Raw genomic sequence first — 25,827 nt, 5'->3', positions numbered from 1 at the left:
ATCGGCAGTCAAACGAGACATAGATGCAAGATTTGTATCGGCTTGTGGAACATGAAGGACATCTTTAAGAACTAGATAACGTTTAAGAGTAAGGGAATTAATAGATACTTGACCAATATGACGTATGTCCATACCTCCACCGCTAGCAGTGTGAATCTAGTCGTTGCCGAAGTATTTCTCCCTCATGGCCAGCTTCTCTAGTTCGTTGGTGACATGGTCAGTAGCTCTCGAGTCTGCATACCAGATTGTGCCATCTCCACCACCTTGCTCCCTCATTGTGGCCGCAACGAGACGTGCACCAGGGACATAGTCCTCATCGTAATGATGCCAGCAATCCATGACTTCATGGCATGCCTTCTTGCATAGCTGACATCGAACGCGGGTGGAGGAGGAAGATCCAGAGGAGGTGTTGTTGTTGGTGTAGCCACCTCCTCCAGAGCACGTGGGAAAGTTGTTGTTGGTGAAGCCGCCCCCACCAGAGCGCATGTTCTGGCTGTTGCCGCGCCCGCGCCCGTGTCCGCCGCCACCGCTGCTGCGGCCCCGCCCTTGCTGGTCGCGCCCACGGCCTGCTCCACGACCATGTTGTTCGGGAACGTAGTAATTTAAAAAATTTCCTACGCACACGCAAGATCATGGTGATGCACAGCAACGAGAGGGGAGAGTGTTGTCTACGTACCCACGCAGACTGACTGCGGAAGCGTTGACACAACGTAGAGGAAGTAGTCATACGTCTTCCCGATCCGACCGATCCAAGCACCGTTACTCCGGCACCTCCGAGTTCTTAGCACACGTACAGCTCGATGACGATCCCCGGGCTCCGATCCAGCAAAGCGTCGGGGAGGAGTTCCGTCAGCACGACGGCGTGGTGACGATCTTGATGTTCTACCGACACAGGGCTTCGCCTAAGCACTACAACGATATGATCGAGGTGGAATATGGTGGCAGGGGGCACCGCACACGGCTAAGGAACGATCTCAATAATCAACTTGTGTGTCTAGAGGTGCCCCCTGCCTCCGTATATAAAGGAGCCAAGGGGGAGGGGGCCGCCGGCCAGGAGGAGGGCGCAGGAGGAGTCCTACTCCTACCGGGAGTAGGACTCCCCCCCCCCCCCCCAATCCTAGTTGGACTAGGATTCCCCAAGGGGGAAAGAGAGAGGTTGGGGGGGCACCTCTCCTAGTCCTAATAGGACTAGGGGAGGGGGGACGCGCGCGGCCACCTTGGGCTGCCCCTTTCTCCTTTCCACTAAAGCCCATTAAGGCTCATATGGCTCCCGGGGGGTTCCGGTAACCTCCCGGTACTCCGGTAAAATCCCGATTTCACCCGAAACACTTCCGATATCCAAATATAGGCTTCCAATATATCAATCTTTATGTCTCGACCATTTAGAGACTCCTCGTCATGTCTGTGATCACATCCGGGACTCCGAACTAACTTCGGTACATCAAAATGCATAAACTCATAATAACTGTCATCGTAACGTTAAGCGTGCGGACCCTACGGTTCGAGAACAATGTAGACATGACTGAGACACATCTCTGGTCAATAACCAATAGCGGGACCTGGATGCCCATATTGGCTCCTACATATTCTACGAAGATCTTTATCGGTCAGACCGCATAACAACATACGTTGTTCCCTTTGTCATCGGTATGTTACTTGCCCGAGATTCGATCGTCGGTATCCAATACCTAGTTCAATCTCGTTACTGTAATACATCATCTCGCAACTAACTCATTAGTCGCAATGCTTGCAAGGCTTATGTGATGTGCATTACCGAGAGGGCCCAGAGATACCTCTCCGACAATCGGAGTGACAAATCCTAATCTCGAAATACGCAAACCCAACATCTACCTTTGGAGACACCTGTAGAGCTCCTTTATAATCACCCAGTTACGTTGTGACGTTTGGTAGCACACAAAGTGTTCCTCCGGTAAACGGGAGTTGCATAATCTCATAGTCATAGGAACATGTATAAGTCATGAAGAAAGCAATAGCAACATACTAAACGATCGGGTGCTAAGCTAATGAAATGGGTCATGTCAATCAGATCATTCAACTAATGATGTGACCTCGTTAATCAAATAACAACACCTTGCTTATGGTTAGGAAACATAAGCATCTTTGATTAACGAGCTAGTCAAGTAGAGGCATACTAGTGACACTAAGTTTGTCTATGTATTCACACATGTATTATGTTTCCGGTTAATACAATTCTAGCATGAATAATAAACATTTGTCATGATATAAGGAATAATAACTTTATTATTGCCTCTAGGGCATATTTCCTTCAGTCTCCCATTTGCACTAGAGTCAATAATCTAGATTACACAGTAATGATTCTAACACCCATGGAGCCTTGTTGCTGATCATGTTTTGCTCGTGGAAGAGGCTTAGTCAATGGGTCTACAACATTCAGATCCGTATGTATCTTGCAAATCTCTATGTCTCCCACCTGGACTAGATCCCCGATGGAATTGAAGCGTCTCTTGATGTGCTTGGTCCTCTTGTGAAATCTGGATTCCTTTGCCAAGGCAATTGCACCAGTATTGTCGCAAAAGATTTTCATTGGACCCAATGCACTAGGTATGACACCTAGATCGGATATGAACTCCTTCATCCAGACTCCTTCGTTCGCTGCTTCCGAAGCAGCTATGTACTCCGGTTCACATGTAGATCGCGCTACGACGCTTTGTTTAGAACTGCACCAACTGATAGTTCCATCGTTTAATATAAACACGTATCCGGTTTGCGATTTAGAATCGTCCGGATCAGTGTCAAAGCTTGCATCAACGTAACCTCTTACGGTGAGCTCTTTGTCACCTCCATATACGAGAAACATATCCTTAGTCCTTTTCAGGTATTTCAGGATGTTCTTGACCGCTGTCCAGTGATCCACTCCTGGATTACTTTGGTACCTCCCTGCTAAACTTATAGCAAGGCACACATCAGGTCTGGTACACAACATTGCATACATGATAGAGCCTATGGCTGAAGCATAGGGAACATCTTTCATTTTCTCTCTATCTTATGCAGTGGTCGGGCATTGAGTCTGACTCAACTTCACACCTTGTAACACAGGCAAGAACCCTTTCTTTGCTTGATCCATTTTGAACTTCTTCAAAATCTTGTCAAGGTATGTGCTTTGTGAAAGTCCAATTAAGCGTCTTGATCTATCTCTATAGATCTTTATGCCTAATATGTAAGCAGCTTCACCGAGGACTTTCATTGAAAAACTCTTATTCAAGTATCCCTTTATGCTATCCAAAAATTATATATCATTTCCAATCAGCAATATGTCATCCACATATAATATCAGAAATGCTACAGAGCTCCCACTCACTTTCTTGTAAATACAGGCTTCTCCGAAAGTCTGTATAAAACCAAATGCTTTAATCACACTATCAAAGCGTTTATTCCAACTCCGAGAGGCTTGCACCAGTCCATAAATGGATCGCTGGAGCTTGCACAGTTTGTTAGCTCCCTTTGGATCGACAAAACCTTCCGGTTGCATCATATACAACTCTTCTTCCAGAAATCCATTCAGGAATGCAGTTTTGACATCCATTTGCCAAATTTCATAATCATAAAACGCGGCAATTGCTAACATGATTCGGACAGACTTAAGCATCGCTACGGGTGAGAAGGTCTCATCGTAGTCAATCCCTTGAACTTGTCGAAAACCTTTTGCGACAAGTCGAGCTTTATAGATAGTAACATTATCGTCAGCGTCAGTCTTTTTCTTGAAGATCCATTTATTCTCAATTGCTTGCCGATCATCGGGCAAGTCAACCAAAGTCCATACTTTGTTCTCATACATGGATACCATCTCAGATTTCATGGCTTCAAGCCACTTTGCGGAATCTAGGCACACCATCGCTTCTTCATAGTTCGTAGGTTCATCATGATCTAGTAGCATGACTTCCAGAACTGGATTACCGTACCACTCTGGCGCGGATCTTACTTTGGTTGATCTACGAGGTTCAGTAGTATCTTGTTCTGAAGTTTCATGATCATTATCATTAACTTCCTCACTTATTGGTGTAGGTGTCGCAGAAACAGTTTTCTGTGATGTACTACATTCCAACAAGGGAGCAGGTACAGTTACCTCGTCAAGTTCTACTTTCCTCCCACTCACTTCTTTCGAGAGAAACTCCTTCTCAAGAAAGTTTCCGAATTTAGTAACAAAAGTCTTGCCTTCGAATCTGTGATAGAAGGTGTATCCAATAGTTTCCTTTGGATATCCTATGAAGACACATTTCTCCGATTTGGGTTCGAGCTTATCAGGTTGAAGCTTTTTCACATAAGCATCGCAGCCCCAAACTTTCAAAAACGACAACTTTGGTTTCTTGCCAAACCATAGTTCATAAGGCGTCGTCTCAACGGATTTTGATGGTGCCCTATTTAACGTGAATGCGGCCGTCTCTAGAGCGTATCCCCAAAACGATAGCGGTAGATCAGTAAGAGACATCATAGATCGCACCATATCTAGTAAAGTACGATTACGACGTTCGGACACACCATTATGCTGTGGTGTTCTAGGTGGCGTGAGTTGCGAAACTATTCCACAATTTTTCAAATGTACACCAAACTCGTAACTCAAATATTCTCCTCCACGATCGGATCGTAGAAACTTTATTTTCTTGTTACGATGATTTTCAACTTCATTCTGAAATTCTTTGAAATTTTCAAACGTTTCAGACATATGTTTCATTAAGTAGATATACCCATATCTGCTTAAGTCATCTGTGAAGGTGAGAAAATAACGATATCCGCCACGAGCCTCTACATTCATCGGTCCACATACATCTGTATGTATGATTTCCAACAAATATGTTGCTCTCTCCATAGTACCGGAGAACGGTGTTTTAGTCATCTTGCCCATGAGGCACGGTTCGCAAGTACCAAGTGATTCATAATCAAGTGGTTCCAAAAGTCCATCAGTATGGAGTTTCTTCATGCGTTTTACACCGATATGACCTAAACGGCAGTGCCACAAATAAGTTGCACTATCATTATCAACTCTGCATCTTTTGGCTTCTACATTATGAATATGTGTATCACTACTATCGAGATTCAACAAGAATAGACCACTCTTCAAGGGTGCATGACCATAAAAGATATTACTCATATAAATAGAACAACCATTATTCTCTGATTTAAATGAATAACCGTCTCGCATCAAACAAGATCCAGATATAATGTTCATGCTCAACGCTGGCACCAAATAACAATTATTTAGGTCTAATACTAATCCCGAAGGTAGATGTAGAGGTAGGGTGCCGACTGCGATCACATCGACTTTGGAACCGTTTCCCACGCGTATCGTCACCTCGTCCTTTGCCAGTGCCCGCTTATTCCGTAGTCCCTGTTTCGATTAGCAACAGAACCAGTATCAAATACCCAGGTGCTACTGCGAGCTCTAGTAAGGTACACATCAATAACATGTATATCACATATACCTTTGTTCACCTTGCCATCCTTCTTATCCGCCAAATACTTGGGGCAGTTCCGCTTCCAGTGACCAGTCTGCTTGCAGTAGAAGCACTCAGTTTCAGGCTTAGGTCCAGACTTGGGTTTCTTCTCCTGAGCAGCAACTTGCTTGCTGTTCTTCTTGAAGTTCCCCTTTTTCTTCCCTTTGCCCTTTGTCTTGAAACTAGTGGTCTTGTATACCATCAACACTTGATGATCCTTCTTGATTTCTACCTCCGTAGCTTTCAGCATTGCGAAGAGCTCGGGAATAGTCTTGTTCATCCCTTGCATATTATAGTTCATCACGAAGCTCTTGTAGCTTGGTGGCAGTGATTGGAGAATTCTGTCAATGACGCAATCATCTGGAAGATTAACTCCCAATTGAATCAAGTGATTATTATACCCAGACATTTTGAGTATATGCTCACTGACAGAACTGTTCTCCTCCATCTTGCAGCTATAGAACTTATTGGAGACTTCATATCTCTCAATCCGGGCATTTGCTTGAAATATTAACTTCAACTCCTGGAACATCTCATATGCTCAATGATGTTCAAAACGTCGTTGAAGTCCCGATTCTAAGCCGTAAAGCATGGCACACTGAACTATCGAGTAGTCATCAGCTTTGCTCTGCCAGACGTTCATAACATCTGGAGTTGCTCCAGCAGCAGGCCTGGCACCCAGCGGTGCTTCCAGGACGTAATTCTTCTGAGCAGCAATGAGGATAATCCTCAAGTTACGGACCCAGTCCGTATAATTGCTACCATCATCCTTCAACTTTGCTTTCTCAAGGAACACATTAGAATTCAACAGAACAACAGCACGAGCCATCTATCTACAATCAACATAAACAAGCAAGATACTATCAGGTACTAAGTTCATGATAAATTTAAGTTCAATTAATCATATTACTAAAGAACTCCCACTAAGATAGACATCCCTCTAATCTTCTAAGTGATTACGTGATCCAATCAACTAAACCATGTCCGATCATCACGTGAGATGGAGTAGTTTCATTGGTGAACATCACTATGTTGATCATATCTACTATAGGATTCACGCTCGATCTTTCGGTCTCCGTGTTCCGAGGCCATATCTGTATATGCTTGGCTCGTCAAGTATAACCTGATTATTCCGCGTGTGCAACTGTTTTGCACCCGTTGTATTTGAACGTAGAGCCTATCACACCCGATTATCATGTGGTGTCTCAGCACGAAGAACTTTCGCAACGGTGGATACTCAGGGAGAACACTTCTTGATAATTTAGTGAGAGATCATCTTATAATGCTACTGTCAACCAAAGCAAGATAAGATGCATAAAAGATAAACATCAGATGCAATCAATATAAGTGATATGATATGGCCATCATCATCTTGTGCCTGTGATCTCCATCTCCGAAGCACCGTCATGATCACCATCGTCACCGGCGCGACACCTTGATCTCCATCGTAGCATCGTTGTCGTCTCGCCAATCTTATGCTTCCATGACTATCCAACCGCTTAGTGATAAAGTAAAGCATTACATCGCGATTGCATTGCATACAATAAAGCGACAACCATATGGCTCCTGCCAGTTGCCGATAACTCGGTTACAAAACATGATCATCTCATACAATAAAATTTAGCATTATGTCTTGACCATATCACATCACAACATGCCCTGCAAAAACAAGTTAGACGTCCTCTACTTTGTTGTTGCAAGTTTTACGTGGCTGCTACGGGCTTAAGCAAGAACCAATCTCACCTACGCATCAAAACCACAACGATAGTTTGTCAAATAGACTCCGTTTTAACCTTCGCAAGGACCGGGCGTAGCCACACTCGGTTCAACTAAAGTTGGAGAGACAGTCGCCCGCAAGCCACCTGTGTGCAAAGCACGTCGGGGGAACCGGTCTCGCGTAAGCGTACGCGTAATGTTGGTCCGGGTCGTCTCGTCCAACAATACCGCCGAACCAAAGTGTGACATGCTGGTAGGCAGTATGACTTATATCGCCCACAACTCACTTGTGTTCTACTTGTGCAAATAACATCAAACCATAAAACCTGGCTCTGATACCACTGTTGGGGAACGTAGTAATTTCAAAATTTTCCTACGCACACGCAAGATCATGGTGATGCACAGCAACGAGAGGGGAGAGTGTTGTCTACGTACCCACGCAGACCGACTACGGAAGCGTTGACACAACGTAGAGGAAGTAGTCATACGTCTTCCCGATCTGACCGATCCAAGCACCGTTACTCCGGCACCTTCGAGTTCTTAGCACACGTACAGCTCGATGACAATCCCCGGGCTCCGATCCAGCAAAGCGTCGGGGAGGAGTTCCGTCAGCACGACGGCGTGGTGACGATCTTGATGTTCTACCGACGCAGGGCTTCGCCTAAGCACTACAACGATATGATCGAGGTGGAATATGGTGGCAGGGGGCACCGCACACGGCTAAGGAACGATCTCAATGATCAACTTGTGTGTCTAGAGGTGCCCCTGCCTTCGTATATAAAGGAGCCAAGGGGGAGGGGGCCGCCGGCCAGGAGGAGGGCGCAGGAGGGGTCCTACTCCTACTGGGAGTAGGACTCCCCCCCCCCCCAATCCTAGTTGGACTAGGATTCCCCGAGGGGGAAAGAGAGAGAGGGGGCCGGCCACCTCTCCTAGTCCTAATAGGACTAGGGGAGGGGGGAGGCACGCGGCCACCTTGGGCTGCCCCTTTCTCCTTTCCACTAAAGCCCATTAAGGCCCATATGGCTCCCGGGGGGTTCCGGTAACCTCCCGGTACTCCGGTAAAGTCCCGATTTCATCCGGAACACTTCCGATATCCAAATATAGGCTTCCAATATATCAATCTTTATGTCTCGACCATTTCGAGACTCCTCGTCATGTCCGTGATCACATCCGGGACTCCGAACTAACTTCAGTACATCAAAATGCATAGACTCATAATAACTGTCATCGTAACGTTAAGCGTGCGGACCCTACGGTTCGAGAACAATGTAGACATGACTGAGACACATCTCTAGTCAATAACCAATAGCGGGACCTGGATGCCCATATTGGCTCCTACATATTCTACGAAGATCTTTATCGGTCAGACCACATAACAACATACGTTGTTCCCTTTGTCACCGGTATGTTACTTGCCCGAGATTCGATCGTTGGTATCCAATACCTAGTTCAATCTCGTTACCGACAAGTCTCTTTACTCGTTCCGTAATACATCATCTCGCAACTAACTCATTAGTCGCAATGCTTGCAAGGCTTATGTGATGTGCATTACCGAGAGGGCCCAGAGATACCTCTCCGACAATCGGAGTGACAAATCCTAATCTCGAAATACGCCAATCCAACATCTACCTTTGGAGACACCTATAGAGCTCCTTTATAATCACCCAGTTATGTTGTGACATTTGGTAGCACACAAAGTGTTCCTCCGGTAAACGGGAGTTGCATAATCTCATAGTCATAGGAACATGTATAAGTCATGAAGAAAGCAATAGCAACATACTAAACGATCGGGTGCTAAGCTAATGAAATGGGTCATGTCAATCAGATCATTCAACTAATGATGTGACCTCGTTAATCAAATAACAACACCTTGTTCATGGTTAGGAAACATAACCATCTTTGATTAACGAGCTAGTCAAGTAGAGGCATACTAGTGACACTAAGTTTGTCTGTGTATTCACACATGAATTATGTTTCCGGTTAATACAATTCTAGCATGAATAATAAACATTTATCATGATATAAGGAAATAAATAATAACTTTATTATTGCCTCTAGGGCATATTTCCTTCAAGTGGCATTGGCAGAGAATTGACGGATGTTCGTCACATGAAGAAGATTGAGGCGGGCATCTAAGCTCAGCAACTGGGTGAAGAGTTCCTGTACAGTCACGGGCTCGACCCGTGCTGCAATAGCTGGCACAACCGGGTTGTAGTCGAGGTCGAGACCGGCCAGGATGTGGGAGATGATCTCAGCACTGCCTAGTGTCGCTCCCGTGCATGCAATCTCATCGGTCAACATCTTAATCTTGGCAAGGTACTCAGTCTTGGTTAGTTTACCTTTTTTAGATTTGTGAGCTCTATTCAAGTGTTGATGGCTTGGGCTTGGTTTTGGGCAGCAAACGTGGCGTGGATCGCTGCCCACACCTCCGCCGGAGTCTCCACAGTGACGACTTGTGCAAGAATCTCGCGAGACAGGGAGCTCGTCAAGAAATCTTGAACCTGCTGATGTTGAGCGTACCAGCGATACATTGTGAAGTTTGCACTCTATTCGTCCTTCCCATCCTTAGTGATGGTGAGAGTTTCCGGCAGCGCCTGGCTTGACGGATGGAGGTAGTGCGCCATCAGGGCGCCCTCGATTTGTAGCAGAACGATGGCTTTCCACATGAGGAAATTGTTCCTCGTGAGCTTCTCCTGCGGTGGTGATCCGAGGGACATGGCTTGAGAACTACTGGATGAAAGGGCGAAGGTGGATGTGGAGGCGAGGGAGGTGGTGAGCGCACTCATGGTGCTAGGTTGGGTGGAGGCTGAAGTCATGGCTAGGTTTTGGGGAAGGCTAGATGCGATCTCTTCTCGATCTAGGAAGAAGATGCTCTGATTACCATGTAAATATTGTGGGAAGCGTTGAACCCTTGTCTTGGGCCGTGATTGTATTTATATTAGGGATGCCGTGGCTTACAAGTCTGACGATCGAGAGATTGATCATGAAGTTACAAGAGAAGGTCGATACAGGAGGAGATAAGCAGAAGTAGAGAGAGGAGAGGATTACAAGTTAAGCACTAGTCCTATCTCAATACAACAATATTCCAACACATTTTGTTCATGTTGAACGACAGATTTTTTTTCCCTTGGGCAAGAGCTTGAGGACCTTCATCGAAGTAATAATGATCGACTTCTTATTCGCCGGAAGATGGAGAGACTTGATGAGCTTTTGTATATGGAAGAGATGATGTGGTTGCAGTGGAGTAGAATTATGTGGTTGAAAGAGGGGGACCGCAACACACAATATTTCCATAAGCAGGTTGTATGGCGTGCCCGGAGAAATAATATAAGAAGGCTGCCTAAGGTTGATGGGTCTTGGTGCAATGTTCCGTCTGAGATGAAGAGGATGACCGAGTCTTATTTCCAGGAAGTGTATACTAAAGACCCAACCTTGTTAACTAATGATATGCTGGAACTAATTGTTCCGAAGGTTTCAGATGCTATGAATGAAAGTCTGAATGCACCCTTCTCCGAGGAGGAAATTTCAGATGCATTGCTTCAAATAGGACCTCGAAAAGCTCCAGGCCCGGATGGTTTTCCATCGAGATTTTATCAGAGGAATTGGTCCTGTTTGAAAGTGGAGATTATTGATGTTGTCAAGTTATTTTTTTGGACATGATTTATGCCAAGTGGGTGAATGATACAGCTATTGTTTTTATCCCAAAAATAGCTCATCCGATATCTTTGAAGGACTTCGGACCTATATCTTTGTGTAATGTGATTTATAAAATAGTCTTGAAGTGTATGGTGAATCATTTGCGGCCGCTTCTTGCGGATTTAATTTCAGAAAATCAAAGTGCGTTCATTCCCGGACTACTTATTTCTGATAATTCTATCATTGCCGTCGAATGTATTCATCATATCCAGTAAGGGAATAGTGGAGGTAATTCCTTTTGTGCATATAAGTTGGATTTATCTAAAGTTATGACCGTGTTGACTAGGATTTCTTGGAGGGAGCTCTTATTAAGTGGGGTTTCTCTAATCTCTAGATCTCGCGGGTAATGGAGTGTGTTCGCTCTGTCAAGTATTCAGTAAAGTTTAATGGAAGATTACTTCAACAGTTTTCTCCTACCCGGGGTCTCCGTCAAGGTGATCCTTTATCACCATTCTTATTTGTCTTTGTCGCTGATGCTCTATCTGCTTTATTACATGATGTTGTACAAGAGAAGGGTTTACAAGCTATAAAGATTTGTCGAAGAGCTCCTCCTATTTCTCTTGCGGATGATTCACTATTATTTTTTCGTGCGGAGCCGGATCAAGCGGCAGTTGTCAAAGATGTTTTGAGCACTTATGCTATAGCTACGGGTCAACTTATTAACCCATCCCAGTGTTCCATCTTATTTACTGATGATTGTCCTGATACGGATTCTGTGTAGGTCAAAAGGATTCTTGGTGTGACTCAGTAAGTTTTTGATGCAAAATATTTGGGTATCCCTATACCAGACGGGGAATGCATAAAGGGAGGTTCGAATTTTTACAATCATGTATGAGCAAGAGACATGTGGATTGGAGCGAAAGATACTCATCTTCGGCGAGTAAAGAAGTTTTGATCAAATCTGTAGCCCAGACCATCCCCACCTATGTAATGAGTGTTTTCAAACTTCCTTTCTCGGTATGTGATGATTTGTCAAAGTTGATGAGACAGTACTGGTGGGGCGTGGAAAATGGTAAGAAAAATATGGCTTAGATGGCATGGGATAAATTGGTTCTACCTTAACCCAAAGGAGGGATGGGATTCAGGGATATGAGGGCGTTTAATAAGGCTTTGCTTGCTAAACAAGCCTGGCGACTCCTTGTTGCACCTGAATCGCTTTGTGCAAGACTGCTACGGGCTAAATATTATCCAAATGGGAATCTATTGGATACAGTTTTTCCGAGTAACTCGTCAGCAGTTTGGAAGGGTGTCGGACATGGGTTGAACTTGGTGAAAAAAGGTATGATCTGGCGAGTCGGCAATGGTAAACTTATTCGAACTTGGCGAGATCCATGGATTCCTACGAGTGTCCTTTTACACCTATTTCCCCTAAAAGAAATTGTCGCCTAAACAAAGGTTCTGATTTTCTGGATGCCAATGATGCATGGAAGGTAAATTTATTGGAAAAAAAATTCTGTCATGTTTACGTTGAAGCTATTTTGAAAATTCGTACATCGCCAAGACAGCGGGAATATTTTATTGCTTGGCCTTTTGAGAAATCGGGCTCTTTCACTGTTAGGAGCGCCTGTCATTTAGCTATGGGTTAGCATATGAACCGTTTCTCACAAGGAGCAAGCAGCACATGTTCTGGTGGTGAACGTGGTATGTGGAATATTGTATGGCATGCCTTGGTTCTTCCTAAGATGAAAGTTTTTGTATGGAAGGTAATTGCTGGTACACTAGCAACTAACTCAGAAAGGAATCGACGTCATATTAGTACAAGGGCAACCTGTGGAATGTGTGGGCGAGAAGATGAATCATCATTTCATGCTTTACTAGTCTGTCCCAATGCGGCAAGCTTATGGGACGCGATGAAGGACTGTTGGCCATTGCCGAATAGGTATGATATTGATGTACGAGTGATGGATGGTTTCTTCACTTGCTTGCTGGTCAGCAGAGCAATGTCCGGGACATGATCATTATGGTGCTCTTGAGGGTTTGGCATTTACGTAATGAAGTCATGCATGTGAAATCTATTCCACCTGCGGAGGTGTCGTGTGATTATCTATGCAGCTATTTTAACTCTTTGCTACAATTAGGATGCATGGGTGTGGAAGAGGTGATGGAAGGTAAGGTTCCAATGTTGATGGAACCGGTGATTGAGAAAATTCGGTCGTCATCGCCAAGGTCGCCATGCCTTCGTTGGCCGGCTCCTCCGCCGGGGTGGGTAGCTCTCTCTTATTGATGGTTCTTATTGTGCGGAAGACGGAGCTGCAGGATCGGGTATGGTTTTACGTGATGACAAGGGTGGTGTTACTTTTGCGGCTTACCGACGCATTTATCACTGTAATGAGGCGCTGGAAGCAAAGTTACATGCGATTATGGAAGGAGTAAGTCTCGCGATTCAGCGGTCCAATCGACCAGTTCAGCTACAATATGATTGTTCGGTAGCTTTATCAACACTGTCTAATGATTCACTGGATAGATCAGCATATGGTCATTTCTTTGCAGAAATCAAAGGTTTACTAGCAAATAGGGTGTTTGTTCGTGTTAAAGTTTCTCGTGATCAAAACAAAGTTGCACATTGCTTAGCAAATTTTGGTAGATCTGGGGATAGCACTGCGTGCTGGCTTAACCAATCCCCTACTTTTATTTCTGAACTTGTTGCTAAGGATTGTAATTCTGTGAGTTTGAAATAAAACACCCTATTACCATCACAAAAGAAAAATTGATCTAGTTTAAAGGGAAAAACATCGATATTAACTATGCCTAACAAATACACAATACAAATTCACCATGTATTTAACGACAATATTTATTTGGGAGGCAAATTTGTATTTAACGACAATATTTATTTGGGAGGCAAATTTTAACTGCTCATACGTAGAGGGCTAGATTAATTCAGCTGCAGCTACTTTTTTGAGCATCAGTACAGACACAAGCGCTCATATACACGCGCATACACTCACCTCTATGAACGCACGCACGCACACCCTATCCCTATGAGCACCTCCGAGAGACCGAGCCGGCATATCATCTTAAGATTTACGAAGTCACCGTAGGCGCCTTGTCGTCGACGGGAACATCTCCTCTCACTAAAAACGCATCGCCGAAAATACTGAAATAAATTCAGGAATAATGCAGCTACTGAAGCCGGCTTCTTTACTCAATACCGTACCACTCCTGCTGTCTTCGGGTATGGTTTTACGTGATGACAAGGGTGGTGTTACTTTTGCGGCTTACCGACGCATTTATCACTGTAATGAGGCGCTGGAAGCAAAGTTACATGCGATTATGGAAGGAGTAAGTCTCGCGATTCAGCGGTCCAATCGACCAGTTCAGCTACAATATGATTGTTCGGTAGCTTTATCAACACTGTCTAATGATTCACTGGATAGATCAGCATATGGTCATTTCTTTGCAGAAATCAAAGGTTTACTAGCAAATAGGGTGTTTGTTCGTGTTAAAGTTTCTCGTGATCAAAACAAAGTTGCACATTGCTTAGCAAATTTTGGTAGATCTGGGGATAGCACTGCGTGCTGGCTTAACCAATCCCCTACTTTTATTTCTGAACTTGTTGCTAAGGATTGTAATTCTGTGAGTTTGAAATAAAACACCCTATTACCATCACAAAAGAAAAATTGATCTAGTTTAAAGGGAAAAACATCGATATTAACTATGCCTAACAAATACACAATACAAATTCACCATGTATTTAACGACAATATTTATTTGGGAGGCAAATTTGTATTTAACGACAATATTTATTTGGGAGGCAAATTTTAACTGCTCATACGTAGAGGGCTAGATTAATTCAGCTGCAGCTACTTTTTTGAGCATCAGTACAGACACAAGCGCTCATATACACGCGCATACACTCACCTCTATGAACGCACGCACGCACACCCTATCCCTATGAGCACCTCCGAGAGACCGAGCCGGCATATCATCTTAAGATTTACGAAGTCACCGTAGGCGCCTTGTCGTCGACGGGAACATCTCCTCTCACTAAAAACGCATCGCCGAAAATACTGAAATAAATTCAGGAATAATGCAGCTACTGAAGCCGGCTTCTTTACTCAATACCGTACCACTCCTTGTGTAATTCGTACATCTTCGTCTCATCCGGAAGAACAGCTCTTACGCTCTCCCTCTCCTTACACCTCTTCACCCATCGCATGAGGTTGGGGCACTCCACCTCGAGGTCAAACCCTCCATGCTGCTCGTACCCACGGAACATGCTTGAAAATGGGATGAGGACGACGTCCAAGAACCCAAATGCGTCACCAGAAAAAAATGCCTTGTCCCCGAGCACCTCATCTAGGCGTTTGAGTTGCTCAACCAGCTCTTCCTTGGCCGCGTATTTCTCCTCACCCTTGCTCTTCAGGAACCTTGTCTGAGCAGGGAACACCTAATTTCCAGGTCATCCACGTAAATTATCTTCCCACGAATTCGCCCTATAGTGAGTCGTATTACAATTCACTGGCCGTCGTTTTACAACGTCGTGACTGGGAAAACCCTGGCGTCCGCCCTGTCCGCCGGGTCGCCGGGGAGCAAGCGGCGGGTCTCGCCCAGTGCACTCCAGACCTCGTCGATGTACTCCAGGATGTTGAGGGAGCCGCAGACCGGACGGCCGCGGTGGATCAGGATGGGCACGGAGCGGTGGACGGGGTTCATGCGCCGCACCAATTCGCTCCTCTCGCAGACGCGGAGGTCCTCCTCGACGTACTCGAACGCCACGCCTACCTCGCGCAGCGCGATCCGCATCCGCATGCCAAACCCGTTGGCCCAGAAGTCGACGCACGTCACGGAGCTCTTGCCGGCGGCGTCCATGGCTTTCATCGGGTGTCTGGATCAGGTAGGAAGTAGAAGAAGCTTGGGTGGAACTTGTTGCGTGGAGGCATGCAGCAGGACAACTGGGATTTATAGGCGATCTAGGTCCACGCCATGGCATCATGGCTGACGGCTGCATCTCGATTGACAGTGTAGGGTTTGAACTTTCAAGTATTTTTATAGGTATCACGGCCATGCACAGCGTGTTCCATGAGCGCACACTCATACTCTTTTGTTGTTCCACGTTGCCGCCAATCTAGCACTAGCACCAGTTCATCAAAAGTATTTAACAAAAAACTATCACATTTGTGGTTGGCGTCCCGCTGAACTAAAGTTTTCAAAACGTCAACAAAAAACTGCCGAGGGGTTTCTCGTTGCTAAAAACTACCAAAACGTTCGATGTCAGTTTTGCCGACAGGGACGACAGAGCCGTCATTGCACCACGCTTAGGGCTGCTCGGCGTGGAGCGAACAAGCCTCAGCAAGCCCAGCTTGCAGCGGAGTGGAGCACCTGCGCGGGCCGCGAGCACGGGTGCGGCAGTGCTCCCAGCATGGCCGCCCGGCCGACATGACTCGAGATCGTGGCTCGCGGATCGCACGGCCTCCCACCCGGCACCTCTACGGCACATGCAGAGCCATTGGTACACGGAAGACATGTTCGTACACGGGCGGCTCGCCGTTTTCTTGTGTTGTTGCTTGAGTTCATGGCGGCGGTTCTCTCGTAAAGGCCCTTAGGTGCTGGTCCAGTAAGCTGCGATGACGAATCAACTCTTTATGGATAAAACGTTTTTGGTACTTTTAAGCAACGGTTGCCAGTCTTCTTCTTCGTTTCGTCAAGCTACCGGTGTCCGCTTTTGTTTCTCTTTCTTCTTCTTGTTTTCTTTGCATTTGGTTGTGCTGCGGCCCCAACATGCTTGTTGTATTTTGTGGTTGCTTCAATCAACATAACAGGTTTGAGAGAAGCTTTCAAGATGATGTAGCTGAGCACAATTGTCACCCATTAGGCGTTTTTCAATGCATGGGAGTTTAGATGAAGTGCTAAACGCATTATAGAGTTTAGCAACCAAAGTCTACAATGCATAGGTGCTTAGTTTGTTGTGGCTAAACTCACTTCATTTAATGATTTGACATCTAAACTCCTCCATGCATTGGTGGACTTCTTTCATTAAGTGTTTTGCCTAGGTTCACGCCCTTGGAATTGTTTTCTCTTGAGGTCAACAAACCCATCTCTCCCCTTTTATTTGTTTCGCCACATCAGATTTTTTTGTCTACATAACAGCCATAGCACATGTATAAGATGAAGCATTGAGAAGGGCCTGATGGATAAAATACAAACCTTTTTGTCAACATGGGATCCAATCCCACCGAGGGTAAAAACCACCGGGATCTTGTTCTCTGTGGCAAAAAAAATCAATATGTGAAGCGACCGAGAAAGAAGGTCGCCAAGGCATGCGCCGCCGGCACCGAGTTGTCGGTTGTGCACTGTCTCTGCCAACATTGACAGGGGGATAGCGAGAACAACCGATAGAGGCAAGAAGATATAGTGGGTCAAGACATTTAGTACTGCTTTTATTATTTCTTGATGGAGGTTGTATCGGTGGACCTAGTAATAATTACTCCCTCCGTTTCACAATGTTAGACATTTTTGCAAGCTGTTTTAGCTTGCAAAAATATCTTATATTATGGGACAGAGGGAGTACCTTTTAAGCACTTCAGTTCTTCCTTTAAGACTTAGTAGTAATTGGGAGAATTATAGTTGGTTACTCTGATTTCTATTGGTGCTGAGTAGTGCAAAACAATGAATCAATAAATTTCAGGCACAAAGTTATTGAGCTGAATGAGCTACTCTAGGTTACTACCTCTATAGTGGGGAGTAATGTATGTGTGTTGTCATGCAAGACTTCATTTATTAGATTGTAGATTTATCTTGTCTTGCTATGAGGCCTCTCCCAATGCTCCAACCTGGATCGGTGCTAAGTTTGCCACGTAGGAAAAAATCAGACATGGTTGGTTAATTAAAGAAGAGAGAGAGCGAACCAGTAACCCCTGGAAGGAACGACTCCAAGCGCACGATCTTAGGCAGAAAGCAGTTAATTCGATCCCGTGTGAAACACCGCATCATTTCTCCTATTCTTTTTTTTTCCCTTTTTTCCCCTTTCGACCCGAGCGGCACCCTCGTCTCCTCCTCCTCGCCGTGCGCCGCCACCCCAGCGCAGTCACTTCGTCACCGCGGTGCTGCCACACCTCTCAATCGCCGCATCGACCGTCGTTCCGCCTGTTTGTGGAAGCCCAGCTCCGGTGGACCCTCGAGGTTGCATGGACCGCGGGTAGGAGAACGAATTACAGACACCACTGGCGCCACAAGCTCTGTTCGCCGCCGCCGCTAGCTCAAGGATAATGAATTCTTTTCACAAAAGCAAAGCTGCTAGTTTGTTTCAAAACGTGTCTGTGTTCTGTGTTCAATTTCACCTCATGCTTGTCTCTCTCCAGTCCATGCTTATATGAGTTTTTTCTCTGCTTCTTGCTAATTGATAGTTTGAACGGTATGTAATTGATAGACTGAACCATAAGATGGAGAGTCTATTCTGCATAGCATGTGATCTGAACCATAGATAATTCATAGTCTGGAGTCTGAGCTAGGGCAATGGAGACTCTGATATAAATAGTAGTATGTGATCTGAACGCCATCGCCTAGTCCCAGACTCTTGCAACTTTGTCATACAAACTACAGTCCATGATCTCTTTTGCACTTCGCCAGCTAGCTAGAACTAAACTGTGCCATAAGAACTAAACAGCTTGCTGAAGATTAATGAATTCCCAGTTGAGAAGGGCATGCTGATCTCGGTATTCCTGAAAAGATATTAACAAGAATCTCTTGCGGGGCAACAACAGTTGGAAATGACCTATATTCCGTAAGTTTAGTAGATAAAACTACTGCATATTTCGCTGCTTACGGCGAAGCTTCTGTTTACTTGTGTTTTTGTTCTTGCACCATTTGTGCTGCCATTAAGTTGAATAAATATATTATGCATTACTAAATATATTTGCTTAATACGTGGCAGAAATAGGCCACAAAGTAACATACCACAAAAGATCCTACGGCTAATTAAATGAAGAGAGCTTAGCTACAGGAAGCTAAGCACTCATGCATTGGGAAGTTTGGTTGCTAAGCTATTTAATATGCTTAGCGCCTCATCTAAACACCTGTGCATTGGAGGCAGCTTGAGTAACATGCTATGCTACCACATGCCTCTCTTTTCTCATTAATTACTTGCCACATCATCTATTTTGCCTACATATGGTGTGATGTTACTATTTAGACTGGTCGTAATGGAAGTATCATAAGGGCATCTCCAATGGTTGTAAGATAGTTGTTGGTAGACTTTGCCACATAGAATTTTTTATGATGTGTCATATAATAAATGAGGAAAGAGATGAAGATTGTATGTACATGAACCAACATCTCTTGCACAAGGTCCAATGTAGAATGAGAGAGCATCTTATTTATTATCTCAGATTCTATTGGGCAAACTAGATACAACCTATTGGAGTTGTTGTATGTTAAGGTGTTGGTTGATGACATGGCATATTTTACCAATAAGCTAACATACAAACTGTTGGAGATGCCAATTAGACTTTTTGAATGATGTGGCGCATAGTTAAATAAGAAAAGAGAGGATGGTATACCATATCATATTAAATGTTGTACTAGTTTATGTCATGCATGGCAATTAATAAGGCAACCTATGATAATATGCATTACGGAAGTAGTATTATAGACTAGTATCATATGCATGATATTACTATATGGTACTCTCCATTACAACCAGCCTTATGTTACTCCCACTATGGGTAGTCTGAAGTCTAAACAACCGGTACTGGTCGAGACTAACATCAACGGTGAATCAAATTCCAGCCCCCTTGCACTCTAAACAGATTCATCGAGACAAATGGCAGAATGAAGGGAATGGATAATGGATTTTTAGAGCGTAGGGTGGGGGGGGGGGGGCAATCGCCCTCTTTTACCCTAGGGAAGCTCCACTACTGCTTCCGAACAATTTATCTACTTACGGCATGTACATCAGTTTAAATAGCTGTTGTACATACATTCTCTACACATCATTTTGTAGACACTTCTAAAAACACCCCGAACCGGTCATTTTATTGCCCAGCGGGGACTCCCTAGAGCGCTGGAGCATGAATTCACCACTACGTGCGTTCGTGGGCCAGCCCATTAGGTGCTGAATTGAGCACCAATTGGCTTCCTTAGCTCTCTAAAGGTGCGGAATAGGAGCTCTCGAGTGAGCCGAGGGTATTGCTCGCTATGAGCAATACACGACAGCTAGCCATCCTTGACCCGGTAACCAAAAGAAGAAAAGTGTGAGTCATCTGAAATTCGAATACTTGTGGTTGTGTCGTCTTAAAAAATAAATGAACAAAACTAAAAACAAACAAAAAAGTAGTTTGTAAAGAATAATGAATTAGTGGCATTAGTATTACCTTTTCAAGTAGAATGAAATAAAAATAGTAAGAAATTTGCACATAATTTACATAAAAATTGTGTTTTTATAATATGCAAGAATAACCATATAATAATATATATTCTTTAAATAAGAAGAAATGAATTAGTGGCATTGATATTACCATTAGAATGACCATAAACGTAATCAAAAGGCAACGCTCATCCGAGACCACACAATGTCGCGGACACCACCTATGTTGTGGGTGCAGCCGAAAGGTCACTTGCTGTCGAGACGACACCACGACGCTTGTGTGACATGACTAGAGTCGAAGGGCATCAGAACAATGCAGACGTCGGCATAATCCAACACACTGAGAGCATAATCCAACACACCGACGGCATCCGCATCATCACCCAACACCACGCCGGCCAACGAAACGGACCAACCGGGAAGCAACCAGGACCCCGGGGCACCGCCTGGCGCCATGTCGGGAAGCACCCTCGACACCAAGGCACCGCCCCGCCCACCACCACGACGATGGCATGCAGGGGCTTAGGGTGGGCCGCCCTGCGGCCGAGACAGGAAACATCTTGCACTTCTAGCAAAAAATTTACCCCATGCACATGTTGAATTTGTGATATTTCTAGAGGATTATTGAACCGTCACGTGAAGGTATAGCATCTATGAAGTCGCCATTGGAATTGATACAGTACCTTATTCACAAAAAGAGAAGAATTGATACAGTACCTAGTAGCTAAGAAATACTTTCTTCGCATCAAACGCTTTTATATTTTTTTACGGAGGGAGTAGACCACTTTGATTATTGGACACAACACGGAATCTATCTTTGACTCACTCACGTTCTTCTGTACTGCACGGTGAAAAATCCCGTTCAAAGAAGATTTTTCCCTCCATCCCGTCGACCGTCGTACTCAATTCCCTCCACGAAAATCCTTGACCCTGACCGGCAGCCCGTCGGCCATCCGCAGCGTCAGCGAGGCCACCTGCCGCGGCGTGTAGCCGCCGTCCACCGCCACCTCAAACTCCTCCACCACGGACGCCACGATGGACTTCATCTGGATGTACGCCATCTCCTTCCCGAGGCAGATCCTCGGCCCCGCGTGGAACACGATGTACCGGAACGGGCTCTCCGGCCGGAACGTCGCCTCCGCCGGGTCTGGGTCCAGCCACCGCTCCGGCCGGTACGCCCGCGCGTCCTCGCCCCACACCGACTCCATCCGCCCCATGGCGTACGCGTTGTACGACACGAACCACCCCGCCCCCACCGCCGTGCCGTCCGGGAGGACGTCCGCCGCCCGCGCCTGCACCGAGTTCACCGGCACCGGCGGGTACAGCCGCATCGACTCCGTGATGGCCGCGTGAAGGTAATGCATCTCCCTCAGCTCGTCGAGGTCGAACCCCGCGCTGCTGAGATCGGAGGCCGCACGGCGGGCGCGCACGGCGGCGACCTCGTCGCGGATGCGGCGCTCCACGTCCGGGCCCGAGGACAGCAGCCAGAAGAACCAGGTGAGCGCGGAGGACGTGGTCTCCCGGCCGGCCAGCAGGAAGCTTATCACCACGTCGCGGAGGGCCGTCTCGGTGTAGCCCTCGCCCTGGCTCGCCATGAACCGCGACAGGAGGTCGTGCTTCTCGCAGCCGATGCGCATCTCCTCCCTCCGCGACCGGATGATGCCGTCGGCGAAGCCGTGCACCACGGCGATGGACTCGCGGAGCCGGCGCTCGGAGCCCAGGTTGAGCGCCTTCTTTACCTTCCAGAGCCCCGGGACGGCGTAACGGAACCTCCCCGCGCTGAGATTGGCGGCGTCGCGGAACGCGTCGGCGAACCTGTTGCTCGCCGTGCTCTCGGTCGCGGTGCTCTCGGCTGCGTCCCCGTCCGGGAGCTGCCGGGGATCGTGGTCGAAGGCGACGCGGCAGATGTTATCGAAGGCGTAGCGTTCGAGCGTGTCCTGTAGATCGATCTTACGTCCGGAGCCGGCGGCGCGGCGCAGGAGCGGGAGGAGCCTGCCGTGCAGCTCGTCGTGCACGGTGCGGGCCACGAAGAGGCGCAGCGAGCGTGTGTTGAACTCGTAGCTGGCGGCCTTGCGCTGGGCGCGCCACGCATGGCCGTCGACGTTGAGGATGCCATGGCCCAGGAAGTCGTGGAGCGCCGACGCGAAGCGCGGGCCCTTGGGGTAGTTGTGGAAGCCGGCGCGCATAACGTGCTCCAGGTTGGCGGGGTTGGCGGTGATGACGCCCCGTTCGCCGCCGGGCCGGTGGAAGACGAGCGTGCTGGTGGGCTGGCGCGCGAGCACCTCGGTGATCCAGTCCAGGATGCGGTGCCGGTTCGCCAGGAACTGCGGCAGGTGGCCGAGCAGCGGGTAGGGCGCCGCCGGCTTGTGGGTTCTCCGCGCATGGGCATGGAGGAGGAAGACAGCGGCGATGGAGAAGAGCGGTAGCAGCAGCAGGAAGGCTGCCAATGCGATTGCCATGGTCGATCGACCTCTAGCTGCATGATGATGGACTATAGGTAGCACATATATATCGTCTGGTTTTGTAGGGTGTGTGTGAAGGTCATGGTCAAGATCGAGGAGGAAAAGTAGAGCGTGGCGGTGGTTTCTTGTGCGGAACGACCGGACACGTGCGCGCCGCCGGTCTGCCGCCGCCGTCATACATGGTCTGCTGCGACCGAAAAGATGAGGGCTAGCTTCCCATTACGTTGAGTACTCCTCAACCACATGCAGCTGGCCGGCCGGGGTGGAATATTCTCAACGCGGGGCCATTTTTTTCTTTCTTTTTCGCCTCAAACTTTGAGAGCTTTATTCAACAAGCGATCTCCACCGGTGAGCACGAAACGAGGTTCAGAGGTTCAGAGTCAAATCAGCTATCGGTGACCATCAGCGAGCAAGGAAGCTTAGCGCAAATATGGGCCGATACGTTAGCTGACCTGTTTACATGTTGAACATCAAAGGAAGAAAACGAGGAGTCTAGATAGCTCTCCAGTTTCCGGCCGGCTCCTGAAGAAGAAGTGGTACATCTATACTCTTAGGACTCTGAATGGTCACAGCTCGCCACCGGAATAGTCACATGCTTCCATCTCATGCGTGTTTCTACGATGGATGGAAGAAAAATATCGTTACATATTTTTCCACTTCGATTTCCATTCAACTAGCTAGTTCCAACGAAAAGTCATTTTGATCAACACCAATAACATTTCTATGGATGATTTTAACCTCAGTTGGAGAGACAACGTGTTCGCGAGCTTGTCAAATGCAGCTTCGAGCTCTAATATGCTACATATTTACTTCTACTTTCTAAAGTCCCTGTGAAATCTTGATGAGCTGATTGTATGACATTGGCTCTACTACACCGTTTGGTTTCGGATTGGTTGTTCATTCCTTCTTCTTTTTCTTAGACGTTGTAATGAGCCGGATGGTTTCCGCTAATACAAATGGGGTAAAACCCTTTCTTATAAAAAATGGGTTATTTTAACAAAATCTAGTTTATTTTGGGGAAAACAAGCCAAATCACCTCGAAAAAGCCTGAGAATAACTTTTACTATGGCTAGAATAGCTTTCTCAACTCCACTAACAACAAATTTGGAAATCATGAAGTGGCTTTCCAAAAGTGAAATCGTGTTTCTAAGATGTAAATATGATCCGCTTCGAAGTTCATTTGTAAGATTTGGCTAATCAGTCTCGCATCAATGGATCTTCACGGGCTTATTACGGGGTAGAGAGTGGTTGCTCCACCTTGGTCTGCTCCTTCAGGCCTGACAATTCACCCCCGTGCCGTATTCATGCGATGAACTCAACGTCGAAACTACTGCCAAGCACGTGTGAGTCCTAGTGTGTTGCATAGCTTGATTCTCCGCGCTCGAAACCCACACATGTTCCCCATTCCACCTATTGCACATCGCGATAGCAACCCTTCGACAAGCTGCTCGACGCATGAGGCATAAATAAGAAGCAACCGAGGTTGGCTAATTATTAAATAACGTCGTACGGAGGGCTGTGCCCGTGCATGCATTTTTCTTGCACATACGGACACAATGATGCAGCCGGTATCCCTTCTTTGGTGTAAATTCCATGATTCACACATAAATGTAAGACACTCGATCCTCTTCTTGATTTACAACTTGATTACTCTAAACACGTGGAATGCAGATTAGCACGAAATGGAACGCAGTACAAGCATCATATTCCATTAGAGTAGTAGTCTTGCTCCAATGTCAAGGCATGAAGCAAGTGGGCTTGATTGTCGAGGGGAGTAAGCTTATGTTACGCCCCAGTTGCATTTGCAAATCCATCGATGAAATGTCTTCCCAACGGACTATATTAGTATGGTTTTTACTCCACTCTTTTCCTCTTTTTCCGGGGAGGTTTTTACTTCATTCGACCAACTAAGTTGTGTTATGGAGTAATTTAGAAAATACCGATTCAAGTGCTCGACTGTTTTTGTGGAGAAATGCATAATGACGGTTTATATTACATTGGGAAACATAGATACATTGTTGGAGATTACATCAACTAGAAAGCTCCATTAGGAGGCTCGCCCTGTTAAACAATATTAGGTAGAGCCCTCCACTCTACTGGATAAAAAATCGGCAACTATAAAAGATCGGCAAGCATATATTGACTTTCCAAACTATACAATATATATTCCTCTTTCCTCAGAAATCCGCATTTCTGATTGTATAAGCTTTCCTTTTCTGCTATCAACATCAAACCATGATGAGAATACTGAGTTTTTGCCAAAAGTAAGAAATAACACCAAATACGGAAAAGCGACAAAGCCTGTAGTCCAACTCCCAAGCCCAACAGCGCACGATTCATTTGCCAATGTGGACGTGCAGATATCCTTTTGTCCCTATCACAGAAAGCAAAGCAATGGACATCCTTGATGTAGAAATTAAGATGCCACAAATTTGTAAAAACAGTAGCATCAGTAACTAACAAAATTTGAGATTTAGCAATTACAGATTTGTTTCTCTCGGCCCATAAGGTCCAACGACCTTGAAATACCCACCCTGGATAAAATAAGCATTTCGGATACTAATAATGCCTTGGCAAAGAAGCCTTACATAAAGTGCATGGTTTAGTGGCCGGGAGATTGGGAGCAACTAATAATCAAGGGGTGTCCCTTGGTGTGCTTTCATGGCGGTCACTTTCTTAGGCCTGTGAGCGTGCCAAGTGATGCGCCCAGCCAAGGCCATGTGTCACACAATGGCGCACCCAGCCAAGGCCACGTGTCACACAATGGCGCACCCTCAGGATTTCTCTTCTTTTTTGTGCAGTCTGTTTTTCAGGTTTATTTATTTATTATTATTATTTCAGTTTTTCGGCTTTTGCTTAGGTTTCCATAGGTTTTGGTGGAATTATCTGTTTTTCTAGTTTTCAAGGAAAGTAGTTCTGTCCCGCAAGAAGCACAACATGTGCTTGTGCGACAAGCACAAATGTGCTTCTCGAAAAGAAAGAAAGTATAGTTGTGCTTCCGTGAGAAGCCCAACATGTGGTTCCAAAAAAATGCACAGTTGTGCTTCCTGTAAAAGGAGAAATCTGATTTATTTTCCTTTTTGCAACAAAAATTGAAATTTCCTATCATTTTGGCAAAAGGAAACATTTTTTAAAAACAAAAAAACATAACAAAATTCCCAAAGAAAACCATAAAAAG

General features: G+C 45.9%; 2 protein-coding genes and 1 pseudogene across 2 annotated transcripts; all 3 read right to left on the bottom strand.

Moving 5' to 3' along the window:
• Positions 1-9,318: 9,318 nt before the first annotated feature.
• On the bottom strand, positions 9,319-9,455 carry LOC125541896 (annotated as a pseudogene).
• A 5,189-nt stretch (positions 9,456-14,644) lies between these two features.
• Positions 14,645-15,732, bottom strand: LOC125534556 (glutathione S-transferase U20-like). Its single transcript, XM_048697750.1, has 2 exons — positions 15,372-15,732; positions 14,645-15,273 (listed from the first exon to the last, which is right to left on the bottom strand). Exons 1-2 carry the CDS (start codon positions 15,702-15,704, stop codon positions 14,938-14,940), a joined length of 669 nt encoding a protein of 222 aa, XP_048553707.1. The 5' UTR covers positions 15,705-15,732; the 3' UTR covers positions 14,645-14,937.
• Positions 15,733-20,811: 5,079 nt separating this feature from the next.
• LOC125534555 (cytochrome P450 94B3-like) lies at positions 20,812-22,662 on the bottom strand. Its single transcript, XM_048697749.1, has one exon. The coding sequence runs from the start codon at positions 22,644-22,646 to the stop codon at positions 21,090-21,092; it is 1,557 nt and encodes a 518-aa protein (XP_048553706.1). The 5' UTR covers positions 22,647-22,662; the 3' UTR covers positions 20,812-21,089.
• Between the last annotated feature and the right edge of the window lie 3,165 nt (positions 22,663-25,827).

The sequence above is a fragment of the Triticum urartu genome, chromosome 2 (genome assembly GCF_003073215.2).
Source record: "Triticum urartu cultivar G1812 chromosome 2, Tu2.1, whole genome shotgun sequence".
Lineage (NCBI taxonomy): Eukaryota > Viridiplantae > Streptophyta > Magnoliopsida > Poales > Poaceae > Triticum > Triticum urartu.
This window is presented reverse-complemented; position numbering and strand designations above follow the sequence as displayed.